At 46.1% G+C, this 20,941-nt stretch overlaps 1 protein-coding gene across 2 annotated transcripts; it reads left to right on the top strand.

Moving 5' to 3' along the window:
- The first annotated feature begins 267 nt into the window (after nt 1-267).
- On the top strand, nt 268-20,130 carry SERINC3 (serine incorporator 3). Of its 2 annotated transcripts, XM_051845015.2 has the most exons (11): nt 313-463; nt 3,985-4,326; nt 7,670-7,831; nt 9,118-9,311; nt 10,533-10,612; nt 11,616-11,753; nt 14,268-14,437; nt 15,892-15,982; nt 17,081-17,261; nt 18,345-18,572; nt 19,188-20,130. In XM_051845015.2, the coding sequence occupies exons 2-11, from the start codon at nt 4,237-4,239 to the stop codon at nt 19,324-19,326; spliced, it is 1,473 nt and encodes a 490-aa protein (XP_051700975.1). In that variant the 5' UTR covers nt 313-463; nt 3,985-4,236; the 3' UTR covers nt 19,327-20,130. The 2 variants fall into 2 exon arrangements, with proteins under 2 accessions (XP_002721118.1, XP_051700975.1); XM_002721072.5 differs by lacking the exon at nt 3,985-4,326 and having other exon boundaries at nt 268-463.
- The last annotated feature ends 811 nt before the right edge of the window (nt 20,131-20,941 follow it).

The following is a 20,941-nucleotide window of genomic DNA, read 5'->3' on the forward strand; positions in this document are numbered from 1 at the left end:
TTACCCCCATAATACTTCCTCACAGTACTTATCACGCTACAGGATGGTGCATTTATATCTCCTCTTAAGCAGATCACAAATTCTGTGAGGGCAGATCTGAGCCTCCGCGTACCCTCTAGGTCTCTACAAATAATGAGCTGCCAGTGAACACAAAACAGATAAGGAATCCAGCCTTCCCAGCTCCGGCAGCCCGAGGCTGGCTTAGCCCCGCCCACGCCCTCCTCCACCAATGACAGGTGCCCTCTCGGCCGCCACGGAAGGGGTGGTGGGCGGGGCCGCGCGATGACGTACGCCCCACGTCCAGGGAGGGGTGGGCCGTATTTCCGGCCCGGGGAACGGTCGCGTTTCTGGGGCGACGCCTCAGCTGGCAGTTACCACCGCGCAGGGAGCCTCCGGACAGGTCACCTCCAACAGCAGCGTCACCATGGGGGCTGTGCTGGGCATCTGCTCCCTCGCCAGCTGGGTGAGTTCGGAGTGGTGTCCTGGCCGGGCCCGCGGTGTCAGGACAAGGGCGATGGAGACCCCAAACCTAGACCCTAGCGATCCTCGGCCCCACAGGCCCCGGGGGATGGGAGACTGAGGCGGGCCCTGCTGTGACCGTCTCGGGAGGCGTGGGCCCCGGGCCGCGACGCCCAGGGGCCGGGATCAGGCGGCTCTCCTTCCGGGTTCGGGGAGAAACGTAGGAAGCCAGGCTGCCATTGTTTACAGTTCCGATTGCCCCGCCCCCGCGAACCTTCCAGACTCTGGGTTCCTCTGGAGCCGGGGTGGGTCGGAGGAATGACAGCTCCTGGGGCGGGGTCTGCTGCGTTCATCTCCTAGCACCCCTTCAGATGGCGTCATTTAGTTCTGGTTGGCTTGACTCCCGTCTGCCCCCATAGCTCGGGCTGTGTGGCTGAGGAGCCGTTTTGATGCGAGGGAAAGGTCCTGTGGATTATTATTCGGAGCTGGGAAGCCATGGGCTGTACATTTGGGGCCCTCTGTGTGAGAAATGACCCAGTGGTGCATTTCCACAAAAGACTTAGGTTAGCCTTAGTGTAAGGCCGTGATACCAGGCCTCGGTAGCCCCTCGGATAGAGTCGCAAAGATGCCAAAATAAGTCAACTGCTGAGTTTGCTTTTAGCGGCACCACTTGTTATCTTTTTTTTTTTTTTAAGATTTATTTATTTATTTGAAAGTCTAGAGTTACAGAGAGAGGCAGAGAGAGCGCCAGCGGGAGAGTGCTCTTCCATCCACTGGTTCACTCCCCAAATGGTCCCAATGGCCAGGCCGAGCCAGGCGGAAGCCAGGAGCCTGGAACTCCACCCAGCTCTCCTATGTGGTGCAGGGGCCCAAGGACTTGGGCCATCTTCCGCTGCTTTCCCAGGCCATAGCAGGAAGCTGGATCGGAAGTGGAGCAGCCAAGACTGACCCTCTGTCCATGTGGGGTGCTGGTGCCTGCCCCGCCACTTGTTATCTTTGTAACCTTCAGTAATTCGGTAATCTGCGGCCACTGGGTGCTTGTTACAGAGTGCTCTGGTGTCTCAGTTCCTGGAAGTGTGCCGGCCTTGCTGTTAGCAGAGTGTAGGTCCTCTTTTCTCTCCTGTCTGCCCAGCAGCTGGTCTGGGCACCCACTCCTCTCTTACTGAAGAATTGAGCTTAAAATTACAGGTCTTAACCTCCTTTCCCCCCAAGGCTAAAACTGTGTGCTCCAGGTACAGATAAGGAACCAAAACTATGAAACCCTTGCCTCACCCGGCCTTAACCTCCTCCCCCCTCCCCTCCTGCACCCGCTTGTGCAGATAAGGTGATTGATAGCTACCCGAGACCCTGCAGTTCGGCACGTGCACCCCAGCAGCTGGGACCCTAGGCTTCGGCCAATCAATTCAAAAGGCATCAACCCCAGAGCCATCCAACCACCTTTAGTAGGTCTGTTCCCGCCACTGGATGCACTAATCAATTCTAAGAGATGTCCTTTGACTTTCCCGCGGGATGAGATGATTTGCAGAGTGTAAGTCCTCTGTTCTCTCCTGTCTGCCCAGCAGCTGGTCTGGGCACCCACTCCTCTCTTGCCCCATCCCACCTAGGTGCTGTCGGGGTCTAGCTTGGACCTACTATGATGCTCTGTCATTGGAGAACTGGGATAAAAAGAGCTGAAATTATTATTATTTTTTTAAAGATTTAGTTATTTATTTTGAAAGTCAGAGTTACAGAGAGAGGGGGAGAAACAGAGGTCTTCCATTCGCTGGTTCACTTCCCAGATGGCCACAAGGGCCAGCCCTGGGCCAGGCCAACGCCAGGAACTTCCTGTGGGTCTCCCAGGTGGGTGGCAGGGGCGCTTGGGCCATCTGTGCTTTCCCAGGCCACAGCAGGGAACTGGATCTGGAGTGGAGCAGCTGGGAACCACAACATGTGGGATACCCGCATGGCAGGCGGTGACAACCCCTACATCACCTGCCCCCAAAGAGCTGAGTTTCCGAGGTGGTGCCTGCTTTCAGTGTCTGACCAGGAATCAGAAAAAGCCTCTCTCTGCCTGCTTTGTGTTTGCTGAGTCCTTTGTGGTAGGTGGTCCTGGGTGGGCTTACTTCCCGCATTTATCCCTGAAGGTAAATACCCCAGCATGCCTCCTCTCCAGAGCTCTTGTGAGTATAGAGTGAGTAAATGAATTAAATCACTGTATTAACTGGCAAGGAAAATGTAGGCTCTGTGAAAGGGAGTATGTGGATCTTCTTCCTATACCTGCCTCAGAGAAGTATGATTCCTTGAAGTCTTGTTTCCTGATTTCCCAACTTTTGTGATTAACCAGGAATTCAGCCTCAGCTCATTCCACTACTGTTTCTTAGAGACAGAGTGCATTTCCCACCCTTTAAAATTGTTAATCTTCAATTGTCATTTAGGAGAGCTAGTCTGATTTTTTTGGCCTTGACCTAAGGTAGGAAACACATTTTTTTTAATGAGAGAATGCACCTGGCAGGTCAGGTGGGCAGTTCAGCAGAAAGCTGAGAGCTGAGCGCACAGACTGTATTCACACTAGGGTTTATAGGGGAAATGGGTCTAGTTCTTCCCATTGATTCTGGATCGGGAGTGGAGCAGCTGGGACTCGAACCAGTGCCCATGTGGGATGCCGGCACTGCAGGCGGAGGCTTTACCCGCTACACCATAGCATTGGCACCTACTGTATGGTCTTACAGGTTTTGGAAGACTTTGGCTTTTACTATTTAAGTAATATGAGAATCCACTGCAGAGTTTGAAAGAGGAGTGCTAGTGCTAGTGCATTTTTTATTCAATTTCTGTTTATTTATTTGAGAGTTAGAGCTCCCATCCACGGGTTCACTCCCCAGAAGACCACAGCACCACCTCCTCATAAGTTTTGGAGGGACACAGTTACTTGAGTTGTGTCTGCTGCCTCCCAGGGTTTGCATTAGCAGGAAGTTGCAGTCAGGAGACAGAGTGGTTATTAAACCCAGGCACTGCCTTAGGGGATGTGGGTGTCAACAGCTGGCCCAAGGCCCACCCCTGATCTTTTTAGCAAGATTAATTCTGTGGTTGCTGTGGAGAATAGATGGTTGAAAAGTAAGGGTAATGCTGTATAGAAAAGGAAAACTTTTTCGTCTACCCTCTTGGAGTCAGTTTCTGAGGGCCTGCAAATTAAACTGATAAAAGGTTAACAAGAGAAAAACTTCACTTAAGTGTGCAAGACACACATGACAGGAGGGCTCAGTGATGAGTATGAGGGGCGGTTGGAGTGTGGAGCATTCCCCTGCCCAAGAAGAGGAAGTGGGCGTCCATGGGAAGACCAGCAGGTTTCTTCAGGGAAAACAACTGTGTTTTTAGGAGAATGAAGGGAGATAAGATTGTGATCATGCCTGTTTATGCAGGTTGGAGGCCTTTTGTCTTTGATGGCCTTAAAACCCACCTGGGGAGGGGGTTTATGGCTCCCTCCTGTCCCGGAAGCCCCAGGTTTTAGGCTGATGTGGCAGCTCAGTGAGGTATGTTTCTCCCCTGCAGCTATTCAATCGCAAATCTCTTCAGCTGAAAATTGTCCTGTGCGATCTCAGAGGTTCACAGCAGTGGGATAGGAGCTAATGCGGTTCATCCAGGGGAGTGTTACAGCAGTGGTTTGGACTGAGATGAGAGCCAAGGATGCTGTGAAAGGGGTCAGATTCTGCGTGCAGTTGGAGGATAGAAGATGTGCTGGCAGATTGGAAAAGGGGAAGGCATCCAGGATGACTCCAGGATTCTGGCCCCAGCAACTGAGGAATGGAGGTGTTCTTACTGAAATGGAGAAGTGACGTAAAACATAGAACAGGCATGTTGCACGGACATTTACTGATTACCAGCTGTGAAAAGGTACGAAAGATAAAACTGTACAAGGGGCTGGCGCTGTCAAAACAATTGAGGGGGCTGGTGTTGTGGCCCAGTGGGTGCTGGTTCAAGTCCCAGCTGCTCCTCTTCTGATCCAGCTCTCTGCTATGGCCTGGGAAAGAAGTAGAAGATGGCCCAAGTCCTTGGGCCCCTGCACCCGCATGGGAGACCCAGAGGAAGCTCCTGGCTCCTGATCACCCCAGCTCTGGACATTGTGGCTGTTTGGGGAATGGCCAGTGGATGTAAGATCGATCTCTCTCTCTCTCTCCCCCTCCCCCTACCCCTCCCCCTGCCTCTCTAACTCTTCCTTTCAAAAAAATAAACAAATCTTAAAAAAAAAAACCAAACCAAAACAAAAAAAAAAACAACACAAAATCAAAACTCTGTAAAGGCGGTCTCTTCCTCAAGGTATTTACAACAGTTAGAGACAAGTAAGTGGGTGTAGTAGTTTGTTAGAGCTCTGTAACAAAGTGCTACAGATTGGGTGTCTTAAGCAGGAATGTATTGTCTCAGTTCTGGAGACTAGGCTGGGTTCCGTCCCAGGCGTGCTGAGGGAGAATCTGTTGCTGCCTCTCCCTGGCTTCTGGTTACCTATCTTTGACATCCCCTGACTTGTAGGTCTCTGCCTTGTCATCACCTGGGTTTGCCCTCTGCTGCCAGTCTGGGACCCAGTTCCCCTTTTTAGAAAAACACTAGTCATATTGGCTTAGGAGCCTACACTAGGCCACTAGTGTTCATCTTGGCTGATCATGTCTGCAATGATCCTGTTTCCAAATAAAGTCACAGTATGAATTACTGGGAATTAGTGCTCAATGTGAATTTTGGAGAGACACAGTTTAACTGGTAATGGACAGTAGGCAATGACTATGAAAAAGTGGCTGGAAAGCTAGGAGTGTGAGTGGGTGGATGAAATAAACCCGAAGCATTGTTTTTGGCTGTAAAACACTTGAAATTCCGTTTCCAGATACAGACTTCCAATTTGGCCTTTGCCTCATTTTAGTTAAGAATTGGAGACTTTTCTGGCTAGCCAGTCTCTCCTTGCTGCTGCAAATGCAAATAATAACGGCTATTATGATGTATGGAGCCCTTTCTATGTCAGGCATTATGCTAGTGCTTTATATTGCTGATACCACCTCATTTTTCATACAGTGACCCTGTTCAGGTAGGTGGTGTTATGCTTATTTTCTAGATAGAAAGCTAAGCTTTTAAGAAGCTTAGCAGCCTACCCCAAACCATAGAAAATCAAGGTAAAATTAACCCCAGGGGCCACAGAGTAGATTACTGGGGCCCCTTTTTTTTTTTTTTTTTACAGGCAGAGTGGACAGTGAGAGAGAGAGACAGAGAGAAAGGTCTTCCTTTGCCGTTGATTCGCCCTCCAATGGCCGCTGCAGCTGGCGCACTGCTCTGATCCAATGGCAGGAGCCAGGTGCTTCTCCTGGTCTCCCATGGAGTGCAGGGCCCAAGGACTTGGGCCATCCTCCACTGCACTCCTGGGCCACAGCAGAGAGCTGCCTGGAAGAGGGGCAACCGGGACAGAATCCGGTGCCTTGACTGGGACTAGAACCTGGTGTGCCGGCGCCGCAAGGAGGATTAGCCTAGTGAGCCACGGCGCCAGCCACTGGGGCCCTATTATTAAAACTAGTCATACATTGTTTACTTCCGCCTCTGCTGATTCTGAATTAGTCTGTCCTTGTAATGTGACTTGGTAACCTCACCTGTCAAAGCAGTTGAGGGGGCCGATGTCGTGGCCCAGTGGGTTAAGCTGTCACCTGTGACGCCAGCATCCCAGGAGTGCTGGTCGCAGCTCCGCCCTGGCTGTTGTCACCACATGGGGAGTGAACCAGTGAATCTAACAGCTCTTTCTCTTCCCCTCTTTCTCTCTAACTCTTGCCCTTCTTTTTGGACAGACAGTGTTAGACATTGAGAGGGAGAGAGATAGAGAGAAAGGTCTTCCTTCCGTTGGTTCACCCCCCAAATGACCGCTATGGCCGGAGCCACACCAATCCGAAGCCAGGAGCCAGGTGCTTCCTCCTAGTCTCCCATGCGGGTGCAGGGACCCAAGCACTTGGGCCATCCTCCACTGCACTCCCGGGCCACAGCAGAGAGCTGGCCTGGAAGAGGGGCAACCGGGACAGAATCCAGCACCCCGACCGGGACTAGAACCTGGGGTGCTGGCGCTGCAGGCGAAGGATTAGCCAAGTGAGCTGCAGCGCCGGCCTTGTCTCTCAAATAAATAAATCTTTTTTTTTTTTTAAGAAAAAGGAATTTGAGAAATTCCCTAACCCTGTATAAGAACGTTTGAAATTATCACCTGTCTCCCCCAGGGTGATGAACAGATTGTAGCTGACCAGTGAGCCAGGTTCTATGTTTTAAATTCATACAATTAACCATTTTAACAGGAATAATCCAGCAGCATTTAGTCCATTCAGTGTTTGGCTGTCATCACATCTAATTGCAGAACATTTTCATCACCCCAAAGAGAAACCCCATGCCCCCTGAGCAGTCACTCTCCATCCCCTCTTTCCCCCCAGCCCCTAGGCTTCTGTCTCTGGGCTTTTCAGTTTGTATTTTATAGAAGTGGGCTAATACATGACCTTCTGTGTTGCTGCTTTCACTTAGCGTGATGTTTTTGAGGGTAAAAGTGCAGCTTCCTTTATAGAGCTGGATGACCCATCGTGTGGAGATGCCGCATTTTACTTGTACCTTGTGTGCTTAGCAGCTGATGGACGTGTGGGTCATCTCTACTTCCAGAGATTATATAGAATGCGGCGGTGGACATTCTTGTATTCATCCATATGGCTCTGTTAGAGCAGCTGTTTCATTGAGGTGGCTGTAAGGTATACACTTAGTTGCATAGCTAGATCATATGATGATTCTGTGTTTAACCGTCTGAGAAACACCCAGGTTACCCTAGAATGGAGGTAAATCACTCTTCCCATCATTATTTATAAGAGGGGTTCTATGTAATGCTGCTTTATGCTATAAGATCAACTTTGGTAACTAGAATTCTCAGTAAACAGCAAGTAGAAGTAGGTTTTTTTATTTTTCTCATTGCTTTAACATTAAGTATGCTTTGTATGTGAATATGATGTTTATTGGGCTCTTACTGTGTGTTAGGCACTGTGTTGAATGATCAGTTAACAGCACAGTCTGATCAAAGAAAATTCTATTATTTAGTCTACTTTGCAGAAATAGGGTTAGATTATGTAACTTGCAGAGGTAAAGGAGCAGAAATAATACTGACTCCACAGCCCACGGTTGTCTCAGTTAAAACTGTCAAAGTGTGGCTGCCTTAGCTTATGCTCAGGTGGTCCGCGTGTTCTCGCAGGTCCCGTGCCTCTGCAGCGGTGCGTCGTGCCTGCTGTGCAGCTGCTGTCCCAACAGTAAGAATTCCACTGTGACTCGTCTCATCTACGCCTTGATCCTCTTCCTGGGCACGATTGTGTCCTGTATCATGCTGGTGGATGGGATGGAAGCCCAGCTGAAGAAGGTGAGTAGAAGTAACAGAACCCTTCTGACTCCTGTACTGGTGATTCTATTATCGCTCACAATATTTTGGTAATACTTATTCATACCGTTATACTCAATAAAGGTCATTGTAATTTTGGGTTTTTGAATGATTTTTGGGATATCATCTGGACACTAAAATATAAAGATATTAGTCCTTTTCTAGCAATAAATGTGTACAGAACACACATCTTCAGGGTTTTGCCTAACAACTGAAGAGAAAACAGTTTAGAAGAGTGGACCCAAAGCATTAAAGGTTAAAGATGTAAGCATCTAAGCCGGCGCCGTGGCTCAATAGGCTAATCCTCCACCTTGCGGCGCCGGCACACCGGGTTCTAGTCCCGGTTGGGGCGCCGGATTCTGTCCCGGTTGCCCCTCTTCCAGGCCAGCTCTCTGCTATGGCCAGGGAGTGCAGTGGAGGATGGCCCAGGTGCTTGGGCCCTGCACCCCATGGGAGACCAGGAAAAGCACCTGGCTCCTGGCTCCTGCCAGGATCAGCGCGGTGCGCCGGCTGCAGCGGCGGCCATTGGAGGGTGAACCAGCGGCAAAGGAAGACCTTTCTCTCTCTGTCTCTCTCTCACTGTCCACTCTGCCTGTCAAAAAAAAAAAAAAAAAAAAAAAAGATGTAAGCATCTAAACCAAAAAAAGTCCTTCACTGTGGGAAGGAGTTGTTTGTAGCTGGAAAACTTGGGAATATGGGAGATAACCTCATCGGCAAAGAGAGAAAGAAGAGCACTTCTGATTTTTAAATGCCAAGTGTTTACACAGTCTGGTAACAAGACAGTGAATGTGGAAGACAGAAGAAAACCTGACCCATCAATCTTGCAGTTGCTAAAGTGGTCAGTTTTATTACTCTGCTTTCCTGTAATGGAATAGAATGTCTGATTATAAAGTTTTTAAATTTTTAAAAATTTATTTGAAAGACAGAGAGATGGGGAGAGAAAGAAAGACAAGACAGATCTCCCATCTGGTGGTTCACTCCTCAAATGCCCATAGCAGCTGTGGCTGACGTGCTGCAGCCAGGAGCTCACTGGGGATCTCCCACATGGATAGCAGAGAGACCCACCTGCTTGAACCCTCACCTGCTGCCTCTCAACGTGCACATCATCAAGAAGCTGGAATTGGGGGCGGAACTGGGATTTGAACCCAGACACTTCAGTATGGAATGACGGCCTCCCAAGAGGTGTCTTAACCACTACAACCAATGCCTGCCCCAAATCTCTGATTAAATGTGGGTGTTCCAATGACATTGAAATTACTTTTTTCTAGATTCCTGGATTCTGTGAAGGAGGATTCCAAATAAAGATGACTGAAATAAAGGCGGATAAAGATTGTGATGTCCTGGTTGGTTATAAAGCTGTTTATCGGATCAACTTTGCCTTGGCCATCTTTTTCTTTGCCTTTTTTCTGCTTATGTTAAAAGTAAAAACAAGTAAAGATCCCAGAGCAGCAGTACACAACGGGTACGTAAGATGAATTATTAATTTATATTAGGCTGTGACTCGCCTCCAGCAGTTAATGTTGCTGATCTGATGGAAGGTATAGAGTATATAAGTCAGTGGCCCAGATATATTTCTGATGTATTATACAAATGAAATTGTTTCAGTATCATTTCCAGGAGCCCCCTGCTTTTTTAAAGATTTATTTATTTATTTGGAAGAGTTACAGAAGGAGAGACAGAGAGATCTTCCGTCCACTGGTTCCACTGGTTCACTCCCCAAATAGCCACAACAGCTGGGACTGGGCCAGGCTGAAGCCAGGATGCCAGCATCACTGGCAGTGGCTTAACCCTCTGCACCACAGTGCTAGCCCCTCTTTTTTTTTTTTTTTTTTTTTAAATAACATTTGTTTCAAGTACCTAAATTTTTATTGAATACCTGTCAAATAAGTTAGATGCTGTGCTAGGCACCACACACACACACGGATACATACACACTCATGGATATTTTCCTTTCTGTTTAAATATAGACGTGTACCTGATATAGTTAAACAGCATACAAAAAAAAAAAAGATAATATATGAGTCACTAATTTAGGTATTCTGTTATTTCCTGCTTCTCTCCCCCAGTGCATATAGTTCTTGTTTGAAGGCTGAAGGGAATTTGTAAACGTTAGGCATCTTACAATTCCCTTTGTGCACATGGAGTAACTGAATTTCAGAGAGGTTAAAGAAGTCAGCTGAGACCTCTCAGCCAGAGAGGGCTGGAGCTGGCATCTCCAAAGCCTCATTCTTCCCACTTTGCAGAACAGGCAGTCATTACAGATTCTGGCCTGAAAATCAGCTTTGGTCCTGGATTTGTCAGTAATGAGCTATAGATTGTGGGCCAGATACTTATGTCCTGTGTAGTACAGGAAGGCTTTGGTGAGAATAGTCAGTGACTCTGTACAACTAATGCGTTAGAACTCCTGGGAACTCGGGAAATGCCTACTTCTGCATGCCAAGAGTAGGGAGACTTAAGTTTTGGTGTTTCTCTCATTATGAATGTGAATGACTTATTCCCTGTGCTAATATTACTTCAATGAAATGCTGAGTGAATGAAGCAGCCTTGTGTTGAATGAAGAAATAAGCCCAGACAAGCCTGTTGAAAATGCTGTTCAAGCTTTAGTTCTATATTTCAGAAGTTCATGTTTCTCAGTGTAAGGATGAAAATTAGCATTTGTAAATGCATGTTTGTATTTTACTAGGTTTTGGTTCTTCAAAATTGCCGCCATTGTTGGCATCATGGTTGGATCCTTCTACATTCCTGGGGGCTATTTCGCCTCAGGTATGGCTGCCTCGTGCAGGCTTCATTATAGGATAACACGCCCCCCGCATGAGTGCCTCAGCTACATTGCATTGCTCGTTAGGCAGAGCTGGCAGTTCGATAAGATGACATCAGTTACGTGACTTGGTATTAATGTTCAGATGGTGACTGATTAAAGCCAGAAGGCATTCAGCCCATTTCTGAACTTTTCTCGAACCATACAGTTGTGATGGACTTAATGTATTTTGCCAATATTTTAAAACAGTTTACTTTCTCTCTTGGCAAAATGAAGTTAGAGAGCTTGTCAGCAGGGGGCCTTGGAGCTCTCATGCTCCATCATCCCTGTGCTTTGGTTTTTTTTTTTTTTTTTTTTTTTTTTTTTTTTTTTTTTGACAGGCAGAGTGGACAGTGAGAGAGAGAGAGACAGAGAGAGAAAGGTCTTCCTTTGCCATTGGTTCACCCTCCAATGGCCGCCGCAGCCGGCACACCGCACTGATCCGATGGCAGGAGCCAGGTGCTTCTCCTGGTCTCCCATGGGGTGCAGGGCCCAAGCACTTGGGCCATCCTCCACTGCACTCCCTGGCCACAGCAGAGAGCTGGCCTGGAAGAGGAGCAACCGGGACAGAATCCGGCGCCCCGACCGGGACTAGAACCCGGTGTGCTGGTGCCGCAAGGCAGAGGATTAGCCTAGTGAGCCGCGGCGCCGGCCCTATCATCCCTGTTTTAACCTGCTTCCTTAACATGTTGGCAAGGGACAGCAGGCTTTCCACTGCAGTTTTTTTCTTTTCCCCTTTAAAAGTAAAGGAAAAGACTTACAGTATCATTTAGGCGATCTGAAACCCAACAGAACATTCTCAGAGAAGCCTTTGAGTTGGAATTGTAATAATCTTGCTGTACTGGTAGAGATGGAGTATCTTTACTCCCTGTCTCTTATTTGAATTGAAATCTGTTCAGAATGTTGGACACTAGATTTCTGAAATGCTGCTTCTATGGGAAAGAATAACTCTATCCTTTTGATTTGTAGTCTGGTTTATTGTTGGCACGGGAGGAGCCGCTTTCTTCATCCTCATCCAGCTGGTGCTCCTGGTAGACATGGCTCACTCTTGGAATGAATCATGGGTAAATCGTACGGAAGAAGGAAACCCAAGGGTCTGGTATGCCGGTAGGTATCTAAACTCACCTCCGAGAGCCATCCTGCTGCCTTAAGCACAGTGTTCAATGAGATCGCCATTGATTTATCAGTAAACATTTCCAGTGTGGAGCTGCCTTTTAAAAACTGCTGTTTCCCAGCTGAGTCAGTTTCTGAGTTAGATGCATCCCTGGAGGTAGTGGCATAGTTTTGGTTTTATGCACACAGAACTCAGATGGGGCCTACAGGACAGCTGCCCACATTGCATCAGATGGGGGTGAGCAGTCCTGACGGCTTCCTTCAGTGTGGCTCCGCACCTCCAGTGGTCGGTTCCTACTGCGAATAGGACGCAGAGCCTATGGAATCACGGGTAGGACCCATTAGGGACAATGACCCAGCTGCACTTCATTTTAAAAACTGAGTTCCTTCACCTCCAGCCCCTTCCCGTTATAAAAATAATAGATAACTCTGTGTCAAAAACTTGGAAAAAAAAAGCCAGAAAGAAAAATTCTCCCGTAATCCAACACCTAATAATTCTTACTCACTTTTAACAAGTTGGTATATATTTATTCTTCTAGTCTTCTAAGTGCATATATGTCTACAAAAGGAAAAACAAGGATTGCTGAAAAATCTGTACAATATGTTTATTTTTAAATGTATTATAATTTGAATATTTTAGTTTGGCTTTTTTTTACACTTAGAAGAAACTCATGACTATATTTTGGTTTATGGTCCAGTAATAAATAGCTAATAATATTTATTTGAGCACACATTTGATTATTTCCTTGGGCTAAATTTCTGAAGCAGAAGGGTCAAAGTAGGAATGTTTTAAATGCTTTTAGTACATACTATCAAAATGCCCAGTTTCATTTTTATTTAGCTTATTTAAAATATATATGAAAAAGAATGCTATATTTACTATAAACACAGTGATAGAAATTTATAAATAAAAAAATGCAAATCCCTACCCACCTGCAGTCCATTTTTCTTTCCTAAATGTGGCCACTATTACCACCCCTTTATGTATTTGTGTGCAGACACATTTCTGTAATTAAATTAAAAGAGGATTATTGTTCCATGATCTTATTCATTTAACATCTGCATGGTATTCCATTCCATACAATTACTTATTATTCCAAGGCATGGTATAACAATTTATTTAACCTTTGCCCCATTTTCGGACACTTAAATTGAAAATGGTGACTATTTCTTTCAACAAAGAGTTTTAAAAATAGTATCTGTCATTTATCATTATGAGTTGGGAATCCTCAAACTTCTCCTTTACTTTATTTTTTTTCTTTTTTTTTTTTGACAGGCAGAGTGGACAGTGAGAGAGAGACAGCGAGATAGTTCTTCCTTTTGCCGTTGGTTCACCCTCCAATGGCCGCTGCGGCCAGCGCGCTGCGGCCGGCACACCATGCTGATCCGATGGCAGGAGCCAGGTGCTTCTCCTGGTCTCCCATGGGGTGCAGGGCCCAAGCACTTGGGCCATCCTCCATTGCACTCCCTGGCCACAGCAGAGAGCTGGCCTGGAAGAGGGGCAACCGGGGCAGAATCCGGTGCCCCGACCGGGACTAGACCCCGATGTGCCGGCGCCACAAGGCGGAGGATTAGCCTAGTAAGCTGCGGCGCCAGCCTCCTTTACTTTCTACCTTTTATTTTTTTGCCTATTTACTTCTGTTTTCTATAATTCATTTAGGGTTACACAACTTTACAAGAATTTAATAATGAGTTGTAGATTGACCATCCTTTCGAGTAAGTGTACTTATAAATCTTGTATACTCAGACAGAAAAACATTAGGAACTGTGCTAGCAAGTTACTATAAAAATTTTAATTTTAAACATGCAAAATCCATTAAGTAGGAAGTAGTTTTCTCAAGTAAGTCTGTCCTGAACATGAGTTAACTGAACTCCAGATTATTGTACTGTGTCTTGGTGTACTGTGTGCTCTGTTTCATGTGTTCTATTTTCAGAGTTACACAGCTAATCATTCATTTTCCATGTGAATGGAAAGGAACACTTCCTTAGGTATTTGAAAGTAGCAGATAAGCCACTTTGCCATCTCAGGGATATAGTCTGATTGATTTTGATGGAAAATGAATTTAGGTAGCCAGCAGCTGCAGAGGAAAACTGCCATGAAAAATGCATGTTTTGTTTTCCCGTAACACCATCCTGCCACATAGCTTGCTGTGGACCAGGCCATTTTGAAGACCAGGAATCATCTCTTTTTTCTAACAGAAGCTTAAAGTATGAATTACATAGCAAGTAACAGCCATGATGCTCAAATATCTAGCTATTCAATACGTGAAATCAAATAAAGTAATCTTGGAAGTAAGTTCAGTTGCTTAGTGGATTTGGGAATTTAACATTGATTCACTGTAACACAGCCTGAAACTTTGATCTTGGGGGTGAAATTTTGCTATGTAATATATACTGTATTGATCACCATAACAGTGGAATGCTGCTTCTTCATTTTTATGTGGAGTAGAAGAAATTCCATGTAAGTGAATAGAATTGTGACATTGCTCCTGGTTTCTCTTTTCCCAGCTTTACTGTCTGTTACAAGCCTTTTTTACATCCTGTCAATCGTGTCTGTGGGGCTGCTCTACACGTACTACACCAAACCAGATGACTGCACAGAAAACAAGTTCTTCATCAGTATTAATCTGATCCTTTGTGTTGTGGTTTCGGTTATATCAATCCTTCCGAAAATTCAGGTATGGTTGGCCCCTGCTTCTTTCTTCTGTGAAAGAATTCATGCAAAGCTTCTAACCTGGGAAGCTTGTACATGAGTCTTTGAATTTTTCCACTTTCTCATATTAAAGTCTTCATAATTATATTTACTAAATATCTAATGTGCCACTGAGTGGTAATGCCTGTATTTTAATGAAATGACTAATTTCCTCACCATTAAAAAGAAAACCCTAGGTGACAGGAGAATTTAATTCTTATAGAAGTGTTTAGATCATGGCAATGATTCTAATGTGTCATAAGCTGAGATTTGTTAAGAGAATTAAACTAGAAACGTTTTTGCTGTTTAACTAGAAGGGTTTTACTATTTTAAAAAAAACTAAAGCGTCTGAGTTTCATCTTAAATGCCATATGGTAAAAATTCATGGTATTTTAGATAATGAATTAGGAAAGAACATTCGGATATCACATATCCTTATTTTTTAAAAAAGATTTATTTACTTATTTTGAAAGAGTTACAGAGAGAGAGAGAGAGAGAGAGTTTGATCTTCCATATGCTGGTTCACTCCCCAGATGACCACAGTGACCAGGACTGGGTCAGACCAAAGCCAGGAGCTTCTTCTGGGTCTCCATGTGGGTGGCAGGGGCCCAAACACTTGGGCCATCTTCTGCTGTTTTTCCCAGGCCGCTAGCAGGGAGCTGGATTGGAAGTGGAGCAGCTGGGACTCGAACCAGTACCCACATGGGATGCCAGTGTCACAGGCAGCAACTTTACCTGCTGTGCCACAACGTTGGCCCCTTACCTTATCTTTTTAAAAGGGAGAAAACTGGAGTCTCAAAAAAGTTATCTAACTAGTTAGTGGCAGAGCTGAGCTATACTTTTTTATATCAGGGAACTAAAAATCAGAGCTTTTATGTCAGTCAGAGACTTTCCAGGATGATGAAACGCCTTGAGAATCAGTAGTACGTGCTTTGTCCTTTTGGTTTGCTTGCAAGCTAACTCAGATAGAAAGGTGTCCTCTGTCAGCGTCAAGCAGATCCAGAAGGTTCTCAGTCACCAACACTTCACGGAGTCCCAGGGAAGACGGAGTTTTAGAAAATCAGCCCTGCAGTGCCAGCATCCATATGGGCACTGGTTCTAGTCCTGGCTGCTCCACTTCCGATCCAGCTCTCTGCTGTGGCCTGGGAAAGCAGTAGAAAATGGCCCAAGTCCTTGGGCCCCTGCACCCACGTGGAAGACCCGGAAGAAGCTCCTGGCTCTTGGCTTTGGATCGGCCCAGCTCCAGCCGTTGCAGCCATCTGGGGAGTGAACCAGCTGATGGAAGAGTCTCTCTCTGTCTCTACCTCTCTTTCTGTCTCTGCCTCTCTGTAACTCTGCCTTTCAAATAAATAAATAAATCTTTTTTTTTAAAAAAAAAAAAAGGCAGGAAGGAAGTCAGCCCTCACAATACCTGCAGCGTTGTTCTCCTTTGACTCCTAGGAACACCAGCCTCGCTCCGGCCTCCTGCAGTCCTCCATCATTACCCTCTACACCATGTACCTCACGTGGTCCGCCATGTCCAATGAGCCTGGTAAGAAATGGCAGGAAGGCCGGCGCCGTGGCTCAATAGGCTAATCCTCCGCCTTGCGGTGCCGGCACACCGGGTTCTAGTCCCGGTTGGGGCGCCGGATTCTATCCCGGTTGCCCCTCTTCCAGGCCAGCTCTCTGCTGTGGCCCGGGAGTGCAGTGGAGGATGGCCCAGGTCCTTGGGCCCTGCACCCCATGGGAGACCAGGAGAAGCACCTGGCTCCTGGCTTCGGATTGGTGTGGTGCTGGCCGCAGCGGCCATTGGAGGGTGAACCAACAGCAAAGGAAGACCTTTCTCTCTGTCTCTCTCTCTCACTGTCCACTCTGGCTGTCAAAAAAAAAAAAAAAAAAAAAAAAAAAAAAGAAATGGCAGGAGCCAGATGCATTGGATGAAAAGAGTAGGAAATTACCCCATTTGTGGGTACAGAAAACAGAGCTGGAGCAAATATAAAATAAACAGAAACTTACTGAAACGTATACTATGCTGTTCACTGTAGCTTTGCTGATACCTACCTTTTGCGTTTTATTCTCTGTGCCTGTTCACAGTTCACAGAGACAGCCTGAGGGCTGCAGTCTTGTAGACAGTCTGAGTCCACCTAACGGGGCTTTTGAAACTCCTGAAGAACTTTTGTAGTTATTGTAGATCATTTCTCAAAAGGATATTCTGTGGTGGCACATCCTCCCCCATGACAATTTTTATTTTCTTAAGGAATTATGTGAAAGCAAAACTAGGGTGAAGCTCGTGTGCTTAAAGCCTTGGCACGAGAGAACTAAAAAGATTGATCACTTAAACTATAAAACTCGTAAAATAAGATTGACATTTATGAAGTTTGATATACTAGTTATGATACACAGGGTCTTCAGAATGTTTGTGGGAATATGTATTATGAACACCTGTGAATTTATAAGTTTTCACTTTTTAATTCCATGTTAACATGAACTTTTGAAGTGCCTGGTATGTTACTGACTGCCGAGTGTCAGGGTCTTTTAAGTGTCTCGTTGCTCTGTTCCGTGTGATGCCTGAGTGGTGTGTACGCAGCCCCTCAGCTCCCTCTTGGAGCAAGATAAGCTGTGACAGGGCTGAAGAATGTCCCACTTTCAGATCGTTCCTGCAACCCCAGCCTGCTGAGCATCATCACACACATAGCCGCACCAACCCTGGCTCCTGGAAACTCAACGACCGTGGCCCCCACGCCTGCTCCACCATCAAGGCGTGGGCATTTCCTGGACTTGGAGAACATTGGGGGGCTGCTAGTCTTCGTTTTATGCCTTCTATACTCTAGGTAAGTTAAAAAGTACTTAGGATAAGGTTCTCATGAAAGTTAATAATAACGTGAAGAAGTGATTTTGCTTTCAAAATGAAGTGAGAAATTAAAAAAAAAAAAGACTTAGCTCAGTTAATTGCAAGTACTTTATCTCAGACCCAGCTGAGAATGTTTTATAAAGGTCAGCAAGTAATTTCTCCTAATCTTACAGACTCCTTTTCCTTCTATAGGAGGATAAAATCCTCACTTGACCCTAGATGACCAAGACTAGTAGCCCTGAAAATTATGCTTTTAAAAAATTTGTAGTTCCTGATCATTATAAGTAACAGTTAACTATAAAACTGTACAGAAGGACTTCAAAAAGTCCATGGAAAAGTAGAAACCAAAGATGCTTATTTTATGCAATTTTTTTGAAGTCCCCTGAGTAGTTTTTTCATAGTGCACATTGTCCATGGACGTGATGACCTCTTCATGTGGTTTGAGGTAGGAGTCCAACAGGTTTTTTTGCATGTGGATATCCAATTGCCCCTGTACCATTTGTAACAGACAGTTCTTTCCCCATTGAATTGTCCTAGCATCCTTGTCAAAAGTCAGTCGATCATAACGTCCTTATTTGTTTCTGGACGCTCAGTTCTGTTTTCATCGATTTGTCTGTCTGTCCTTATGCCAGTGCCACACTGTTTTGATGACTATACCTCTGTAGTAAGTTTTGAAACAGATGTGTGAGTCTTCCATATTTGTCCTTTTTCAAAAGTGTTTTGGCTAATCCCCTATCAGAGTGTTGGTTCAAGTTCCAGCTGCTCTGTTTCCAAGCTAGCTCCCTGCTAATGTATCTGATGGTCCAAAGACTTGGGTACCTGCTACCCTTTTGGGAGACCAGGATGGATTTGCTGGCTCCTGGATTTGTCCTGGCCCAGCCCTGAACTGTTACCGAAGTTCTGTTTCTCTCCCCCTCTCTCAGTTCTACCTTTCAAGTAAGTAAGCCTTTTAAAAAAGCTGGCTTAAAAAAAGAAAGAAGGACCCTTCATGTAGACAAGCCAGGGGCAGCGGTTCGTTTTCATTGCCCCTTTCTGATTTGTTTTCCTGGGGATCATGTTCCAGCATCCGCACTTCCACCAATAGCCAAGTGAACAAGCTGACTCTGTCGGGAAGTGACAGCGTGATCCTCGGCGATACAGCTACCAATGGAGCGGGCGATGAAGAAGATGGACAGCCTCGGCGGGCTATAGACAATGAGAAGGAGGGAGTGCAGTACAGCTACTCCTTCTTCCACTTGATGCTCTGCTTGGCTTCCTTGTACATCATGATGACCCTGACCAGCTGGTACAGGTGAGCGACGGTGATGAAACTAATGGACACCTGTCCTGTTGGACTCCTGTCAAATCCCTCCCTGTCCACTGTCCTGAACCCCTTCCCTTACCCACATGCTGAAGCTGTGTCCAGTGCTCTTTTCTGAAATACTTGGGACTTTTTCTCCTCTTACATGTGAAACCCAATTGGAATTCTTCGTAGTGGAAGTCACTGGACTTGAGTTGACCAAGAGGAAAAAAAATCATGGCAGACAGCAATCAGAGCCCTCTTCTGTTTACTGATTTTCTGTGCTTAGAGATGGTCTTGTCAAAGTAGTAGTGTGCTAAGGAAGGAGAATTCCAGGGGGGCCATTTTGGCCTAGGCGTTTACCAATAACTAGAATAGGCAGATGTTCCTGAAAACCCTTGCCCAGAGAATAGTCAGGGTCTTCCATTCTCTCGAGAAGGAGGCAGTCACCTGCGAGGCACTTAGTCCCTTGCTCTAAGAACTGAAATTAGCAGCTTCCCCAGGGCCCCTCTAGAACCTCACTGGGAAGCAGTGCCAGGCAGGTTGCACTGGGTGATTTCTTGGCTGTGGCTGGCAGGGTGCAGGAAATTGATAACAGACTCCTTTTCCTGACTCTTATTTTCTTAGCCCCGATGCAAATTTCCAGAATGTGACCAGCAACTGGCCGGCTGTGTGGGTCAAAATCATCTCCAGTTGGGTGTGCCTCATCCTTTACGTCTGGACCCTTGTGGCTCCCATTTTCCTCACCAATCGGGACTTCAGCTGAACCTGAGTGCCGTGGACCCCACTGGAGTTCATAAAGGTCTCCTTTGCTGAAAACTCACAGCCCTTTTAAGTTTGCTTCAACTAAAATATTTAGTGAACGCTTGGCAAGTTTGACTGAATCCGGGTTTCTATCACAAGGCAAGATTGACTAATGCGTGATGCGGGATTGGAAATGTTCGTTATATGTATATGATGTTGATTTATAAGGATATAGCACAAAAGGAATGTTTTTGTGATTTAAAGTGAACTACAGCTGTGCTGTGAAGAGAGCTCTTTATAAAGATCTATAGGTTCCTACAACTTTGGTTTAAGATTTAAGATAGAAAAATGTTGGATATTTGAGGCCATCATTAATATATTTCTATTGCAGTATCCTTAAGAAACAAACAAACAAAAAACCAACAAAACGTGTTGATATGACGTCTTCCTCTGTGAGAGGCCTTGCTTCTGGGAGACAAGCACTCTGGTCAGTACTTGCACTCTGCAGAGGTGTAGTGTCACAGCTCTGGGGGAAGGATCGGGTCTGGGTCTTTCCCCAAAAGCACGGTTGCTGATGTGGCCACTGCTTCTACATTGTGAGTTTTTTATTTACTTTTTTAATACTACAGCATTGATGCTGCTTGATTCAAGTCTGTAGCTTTGCTGGATATTTTAATTTCAATAAATGCTTTGTAGATTTGATTAAAATGAAGATTCACTTGGGAAAACACTGCAATTCTATGTAATGATCTTGTTATGAGTATGTTAAACGTGAAATGCATGTGACTATTACATTTGCACTATAAAGGTGTTTGATTAAAATAGACATTAAGCTTTTAAGGCCCTTTCTTTGCAGCTGTGAGGAGCTGGCAGCCATTCTTGGTCATGCGGACAGTCAGGTTTGTCAAGCTTCTAGCCAGGGTGCTCCTGTTTCTTCTAGAACTTCCAGTCTGACTGGGGGGCAAAGTCTTGCACTCGTTTCAGAAATTGTCCTGAATACCTTCTGGGAGGCACTTCGGTAGGTGAGAGACAAGGCATTGTCAAAAAAATGTATTCACGAGAGGCAGCATACAAGGAGGTGGAACAAAATATTGTTTTTCACCAAAGATTTCCTGAGTGTCTCTTCTGCACCAGGCTTTGAGGTTTGGGCTGCAGCTTTAAACGTGGCACACCCCGGGTCCTCCATCTTGGACTTGAGTCTAGAGCAGAGTGAGAACAAGCCGACAGGCAGCTGGAGCCTGGCCGTGTGGAGCTGTGCTCTAGGGACTGCAGAGAACTCCAAGGAGAGCTCCTGGGAGTGGCGGATAGCACCGCAGGCTCCCTGGAGAAAGCGGCGTCGGAGCCAAGGCTGTTGGGAGGAGCCCGAGAGAGAGATGGGAGAGAGAGGGTGGACGATGTTCCCTGGAGCCAGACTGGGAGAGGTGCGCAGGGGCTGAGCCACGAAGGCCTTTGTGAGCCCCACCGAAGAGTCTGGACCTTGCACTGAAGGCAGCCTGCAGGAGCAGACTGCGTCTTCAGTCACTGGCTGACCAAGAGAATGGACTTACAGAATACCAAGGTCGATCCGATATTTGAAACAGAGAAGCAGAAATGGGGATGGAGAGAAACTGACAGCCGAGAGCCACTTAGTCCTTAGA

The sequence above is a fragment of the Oryctolagus cuniculus genome, chromosome 11 (genome assembly GCF_964237555.1).
Source record: "Oryctolagus cuniculus chromosome 11, mOryCun1.1, whole genome shotgun sequence".
NCBI classification, from domain to species: domain Eukaryota; kingdom Metazoa; phylum Chordata; class Mammalia; order Lagomorpha; family Leporidae; genus Oryctolagus; species Oryctolagus cuniculus.

Excerpts from the sequence above, each read along its gene's own strand:
- SERINC3 (XM_051845015.2), top strand. The coding sequence starts at position 4,237 with ATGGAGGTGTTCTTACTGAAATGGAGAAGTGACGTAAAACATAGAACA. Across the intron at positions 9,312-10,532 it reads AGAGCAGCAGTACACAACGG|GTTTTGGTTCTTCAAAATTG; the intron begins GTACGTAAGATG and ends GTATTTTACTAG. Across the intron at positions 11,754-14,267 it reads CCCAAGGGTCTGGTATGCCG|CTTTACTGTCTGTTACAAGC; the intron begins GTAGGTATCTAA and ends CTCTTTTCCCAG.